The 6,954-nt window shown below is 42.4% G+C and overlaps 1 protein-coding gene across 1 annotated transcript; it reads left to right on the forward strand.

Annotated features, from left to right (window-relative positions):
- The first annotated feature begins 5,505 nt into the window (after positions 1-5,505).
- On the forward strand, positions 5,506-6,069 carry LOC136795487 (uncharacterized). Its single transcript, XM_067046199.1, has one exon. It carries the CDS (start codon positions 5,506-5,508, stop codon positions 6,067-6,069), a length of 564 nt encoding a protein of 187 aa, XP_066902300.1.
- Positions 6,070-6,954: the final 885 nt, after the last annotated feature.

The following is a 6,954-nucleotide window of genomic DNA, read 5'->3' on the forward strand; positions in this document are numbered from 1 at the left end:
TCCATCCGTATCTACACAGTAGACCTCGTCAAAGCAGGCAAAATCTCTTTCTTTTAGGAGCTTCATTAACTCGTATTTCACTCTATGATGTCGGCGTGTTATGAGGAGGGAGTTGTTGGGGCATTTCCCCAGCACATGTGCTGGTGTTTCCGTCTCTCTGTTGCATTTGCGACAGAGGGACCCAACTTCTCTATTCTGTCCGCTGACACCTGGGACTCCGCGTAGGGGTGCATAATTTATATTCAATTTCAGGGCATTGGACCATTCGGAGCCCGTAAGTATTTGTTAATCGTATATAAACTTATTTGCTCTCGGGGTCTCTTTGAAATGGCGTACTCCAATGCCCTGCCACCTGCAGTTAGCCCATTCCTCGAACGCATTTTAACGTAGCGACTCTTTCACACTCTGATGCCCCTGATCAACGCCCAATCTATCGGCACATTCAGCGATCTCAGCTGAACAATCGAAAGTGGACTGGAACAGAGCATCGGGTACATTTGACAGCCGCTGAGCAATGGACCAGTGTTGTAGGGGAGCCTCCCATTGGCAGCGGATCAATACTCGATACCTCCTCGATAGGCCTCTGTACCTCCTCGGAGCATACAACATCGCCGTGGAGGTGTTCGCAGGGAGCCCTATAATGGCTTAACATTTCTGCGAATCATTGTGTCGATGCCATCCAGGATTTCAGGACGTAGCTTTGTGAGGGGCGCAGTTTGGAGAGGGTATGTAAGACCCGGGAACACATATTGATTGACAATGTTGACTTTCTGCTCGGGCTTAAGCAAGCACGAGGTGACGAGCTTATCCAGATTCTTATTCAACTTTGTCACCGAATCCTCGTTGAACTGCAGCTCTCCCGAGAATGTGCATCCTAAATATTTTATAGTGTACCTTCTTTCATTGTTAGAATGCTATCTCCGTTCTCGAGGGAGAGCTTCGTCGATTCCAGCTCTCCTTTATTTATGACGATGCCCACACTCTTTTGAGGATTCAATGCCAAACCGATTTCTTTGAACGTCCTCTGTAGGCTATCAATTACTCTTTCCGCAGCAACCCTGTCGCACGCTGAAACCGCCTGGTCATCCGCGAACCCTGTGAGGACCACACAACCTTGGTCGCTATTGAGCTTATATCCATATTTACATACGAAGCTTTTCTCACACAGGTCGCGGTATAGATGGTCTATGGCCAGGTTGAATAGCGAAGACGACAAGGGGCCACCTTGAGGAACTCCACGTTTTACTCTGATTTGGCTTGTTGAGTGGGCACCTACGTTTATTTTGATGTTGTTCGTAGTAAGGAGAGCCAAAATCACATTTCTAAGATCCGGCGACACACCCCTCGCTTTCATTGAGCTCACAATATGATAATGATCAACATTGTCAAAGGCACCAACAACGTCGAGAAAAGCCACCGCGCAATTACTTTTCTTACTTCTTGCATCTTTCAAAATCGCATCGATAATTCTCGCGTTGACGTGCGCTCCCGGAAGGCCCTTTATAAAACCCCTTTGATTTCTGTGGAAGGTGACCTGTTTCCTCAGTTCACAATCAAGCACTTTTTCAATAATTCTGCGCACGATCGAATATATCGTAATCGGCCTCCAGGATGATATATTATTTGCATCTCCTTTGCCTTTATAAATCAAAATCGTGCGCCCCCGCCTGAGTGGTTCTGGTTCATAGGTATTATCTCCGTAATTCTCTTAATTATATGGGCTATATTAAAGAACTTTATCGTGCGGATTAAAACACCATCTGGCCTCGGCGATGTATCTAAAGAGGTAGATTTTATGGCCCTCCGTATTCATTCAGTTTCTACTGAGATCAAATTCGGCACCGGGGTCTGTTCTTCATACTCCACACGTTTACGGAGATTTTCGGTTTCAAAAAGGGTCTTATAATGCCTCTCAATTTCAGCCACCTTTAGGGAACATTGCTTAGGAGCGTCGACATTCATGATATTTTGCACTACTTTTTTTCTTTTATTATAATAATTGTATTGTGCAACCTCGTATTGATACTGTTCTTGCCGACGAATCCGGGCTGCTTTATTGGCCCTCTGCGGATTTGATACTTTTCTGGCACCTTTGTCCGCCATATTAGATTTATTTTTCTTCCTCATTTTGTAGAATTTGACGGCTGGGTGCTGGGGGCCTGACAGTTCCGCATTGATCGTCCTTAGGAATATTAGGAACTTGCCTACGGCCTCATCAAAATCCGCAGTATTCATGGTATTTTGCTCATGTAGGCTTTTGAAAGTAGCAGACTATTTTGCAATGTCTTCATCTAAGAATTTTCTTCCTCTCCATTTTTTGGACGTATTACATTACTAATTATTCCCCTCAGTGTGTTGTTATTAGCCTCCCTGGGATGTTTCTTTGCGATATGAGTTCCGAGGCCTCTTTCACCCTTAAAAGAGAGTCCACAGATAGGACAAACCTTATCCTGAGGGCGTGGGCTTTTGCCTTGTTGTCCGCCGCCCGCCTCCGTGATGCTGCCTTGGGCTTTCGGTGGACGAGGAAGAACATCTTCAATGGAGATAGGCTTTCCTAAAACTATTCCGTCTGCATCTGGCCATTCTACTTTTAGAAAGTCCTTTTCACCACCGTCCGTATTAGCCGCAGACATCAGAGAGACAACAACTGCCTCTTGAACTGTCCTTCCAGTCCTCGGAACCCATACCGTCTGAGCCACTTCTATCTTTTTCTTTGATTTCCTATTCATCTTCGAGCAGTTTTTACTCTTTCTAGCTTTTCTCTATTCCCTTTTTATTCATTCTTTTTCCCATCCAAGATTACCCAACACATGCATCGTTGAAATAATCGACTACAGTACAGTTAAAGTTCATATATGCTAAGATAAATAAGTAAATTACTAAAATTTATGTATATTAATATAAATAATATTGCAGAAAAAATAAATAAATAAATAAAACCAAAAGACATGCATACATGCATTTACATCGAAATATCTCTATCCCTGTCACTCCCTACAATATAGTTTAAAATAATAAAAAGATTTTATAACTAAATAAATAGGTTAAAACAAGTAAAAAATAAATAAGTTAAAAGTAATATGACGTCAAATCGTTAAAAAAAGAAGAAAGTGATATACACTTATGTCGAACATCTTAAAAGAAAGAAAAACAAAACAAAAAACACCCGTAAGAAGTTGCTAGTCCTCCATCGGGCGCCTCCCTGGGTGGCGGATTGGGGGATGTTCATCAGATATGATGGATACTGGGGAAATAAAATACCCTGGGTGGACCAAAACTAGCTAAATCCAGACGCGGCGGTTCCCATATTGGGCGGTGACCTGGTCAGCGTCTGTTCCCCACGCTAGGTGCGGCTGTTTATTTACAATCTGGCAATAGGTATAAAATGGACCTACCCATTAAAGATGGAGTTGCGAAACAGGAAATTAGCCTCGGACGAGCCCGATACTGGAGCTGCATCGAGCGGGAATAGTGGACAGTAGTAGTAAAGCGAGCGGCACTACCCTGTCGTCAGGATCCGCAAGGTTGCAACGTTCACCGGCATATAGTTCGAGTTCGAGCCCGGAGGAGAGACATTACACACCAGCACGAAGTCGGCAACAGAGACCAAAAGGTGCAAAAAGGATGAAATGGACGCCAGATATGAACAAAGCTGTCTTCCGTGCATACTATTTGGCAAAAAACCTCGAAACAGATAAAACAGGATACCTTAACCGCATCCAGAGATATTGGAATCAGTACTTCCCAAATGTAAATATAAGCACGCAGAGGCTCAGTGATCAGGCTAGAGTGATTTTATCAAGAAAGTTTCTAACTTCTATAGCTCTCCAACAACTTATAGAGGATGCTCGTAGATTAATGGCTACTGAAAATGATGCAGAGCTTTCTGATAGGACGCTGAATATTGGAATGGGTCCAGAGCCAGCAGCTAGTATCAGTTCATCAGTCGGCATACATGTCAGGGATGAATAATTGGAAGATGACACAGAATTAAAAAACAGACTAAGTGAATCTATTTTGACTGAGCATGTGCTGCTTGATGGGATACCGCTTCGAGAAAGACCACCGTTACCCCGAGTGCTATGCAATAAGAACACGCAGAAGTTAACCTGCTTAATGAATAATGCGATCCAGGAACATTTAGGCCTGACAAATGGACTTCAGGATATTCTACATTGGATATATATCGCTGCCAAAACAGTTATATTAGAACTTGGAATAAAATTAGAAGATGGCAGAAAAAATAAAACTCAAAGAGGTTGGAAGGAAATAGCACAGTGGAAAAAAAAGGTTTCAACAAAAAATTAATAACTTGCGGGAAAAAATTGGAGTTATTTCAAAGTATATTCGAAATCCTTTCAACGCAAGACCCAAGACAAAGAAGAAAATATACGAGATCATTGTACAAAACTTGGGTACAGTACTGGAATCCAAATTATTTGATAGGCTGACACTATACCTGGATTACTTGAAACAGAAACTGGCAGTATATGCGAACCGGGTGCGTAGATATACTGAGGCAGCTTTACGCAGGCATCAGAATCAGCTTATCAAACAGAATGAACGCCAATTTTACGGAAGTCTTGGACAAAAGGGGTAAACCAGCAATTCATTACCCCGATGATGTTGAGGCCTACTGGAGGAGTGTGTGAGAAAAAGCAGCATGCCACAACGTAAACGCTTCTTGGATAGAAGAGGAAATGCGAAGCTTTGAGAATGCTTCAGAGATGCCTGAGGTAACTATTACTGTAAACGACGTAATAGAAACAGTCAGCAACATGAAAAATTGGAGGGCTCCAGGCTCTGACGGAATTCAGAATTACTGGATTAAACGATTTCAGAGTTTGCACCAATTACTGGGCAATGGCTTCCAGGATGTACTAGATGCCAAGTAAGCTCATGATATGAAAAATATTAAGGGCTCAACTTTCTGGAAAACATAAAATCAAAGCCATCAATACTTGGGTCATACCAGCGCTAAGCTATATTATAGTGGTCAAATACCAGCCTTCAAAAAATAGATCCTCTTGTAAGAACGACACTCACGCAAGAGCGGGTCCACCATCCCATATCATCCAAATCCAGACTCTAATTATCCAAGAAAGAAGGAGGATGAGGACTCATAAATACTGAAGAAGCGTGCCGCAAGCAAGAATTATCCCTAAGATAATATTTCCATTCAAAAACCACTATTGTTTATCAGGCGATCGTTAAAATAGATTATGGTCTGACTGCACTGAACCTGAGCAAAGCGGATGAACCGAACATCGTTTCTGAAAAGGAACGACTGGCGGAATGGAAAAGCAAGTTTCTGCATGGGAGATTCTACAGCCAACTGAACGAAGCCTCTATAGACAAAGAAAGATAAGTTGAATGGCTAACAGCTGGAAGGCTATTCTCCGAGACAGGGGGATTTGTGGTTGCAATTCAAGATCAGGTTATTGCCACCAGATCATATAGGAAGCATGTGCTAAAAGATGCAACAGCAACGGATAAGTGTCGATTATGCTCAATAGCGCTGGAATCAATCATTCACATATCACGGGTGGATGTGGAGTGTTCGCTGGTACTGAATATTTACAGAGGCACAACCATGTGGCCAGAATTTTGCATCAGGCACTGGCGATAAAGTACCACTTAATTGAAGTTAAGAGCCCAGACTACAAGTACCAGGCAAATAGACTCCTCCAGAAACATCCTCTCAAACTCTATTGGGATGAATCAATAATTACGGACCATACAGTACGCCATAATAAACCATATATCCTCCTTATTGATCTAACAAAAAAGAAAACGGAACTGATGTATGTCGGAATCCCAAACGATAATAATATAAGCTCTACTGTGGGAGAAAAACTAAGGAAATATCAGGAATTGGCGATTGAATTGAAGGAGCTGTATCATTTGGAGGGAGTTACCGCAACTCCAATCATAATATTCACCAATGGTCTCGTACCAAAATCCACAGTGGCAGGCGTGAATGCATTGGGAGTTCCTGTCGATGTACTAAGAGAGGCTCAACAGTCGGTCCTCTTAGCACGTATAGTGCGAAAGGTTTTAAGTATTTGAAAAGATAAAATAAATAAATAAACAAAATATGAAGGTGATTGGACTTCTAGGTCCCCCATCTCAGATATTCAACCCGAAATAGCGAGAAAAACCGAATAATAATATAACAGGCTCTGACGGAGTTCAGAATTACTGGATTGAAAGGTTTCGAAGTTTGCACCAATTACTGGCTAATGGCTTCCAGGATGTACTAGATGGGAAGCAGGCTCCCCCAGAAGGTTTGTCAGACGGCATAACTTATTTGCACCCAAAGGAGGATGGGCCGAATTTACGACCTGAAGATTTCCGGCCAATAACTTGCTTGTATGGTATCTATAAAATTCTTACTTCTATCTTGGCAACGAAGATATACGACCACCACGAATCTAATGACATGATACCCAGCGAACAACTAGGGTGCAAAAAAAGTGCTAGGGGTTGCAAAGAGCTTTTAGTAATGGATTCATTCATTGCTGCACAGGTGTCTAAAAGGCAACTAAACCTTTCAATGGCGTGTATCGATTATAGGAAGGCTTTCGATTCTGTACCACACTGTTGGCTGCTCAAAGTATTGGAGATATATAAGATCAAAACTAAAGTAAGCAAACTACTCACAAATTTGATGGCAGGCTGGGTGACTAAGCTGAAAATAGGAGTGACCCATAGTAATAACCAAATAAAAATTATGAGGGGTATATAACAATGGGTTACATTCTAAATTCGTCCCCATTTACTCGGGATCTGCGGATACAGTCAAGCGATCCTGCTGGTTTTACCACAGTGTTACCATCGAGGCCGGTGATGGTCATATCCAGTGGCTTAACACTGAGTCCAAGCCTATCCACAACAGCTCGCGAAATAAAAGAATTCTTGCTTCCTGAATCGATTACTGCCCTTATCGAGTGA

This window comes from Halyomorpha halys, unplaced genomic scaffold (genome assembly GCF_000696795.3).
Source record: "Halyomorpha halys isolate HHAL.00 unplaced genomic scaffold, Hhal_1.1 Scaffold919.1, whole genome shotgun sequence".
Classification (NCBI taxonomy): Eukaryota; Metazoa; Arthropoda; class Insecta; order Hemiptera; family Pentatomidae; genus Halyomorpha; species Halyomorpha halys.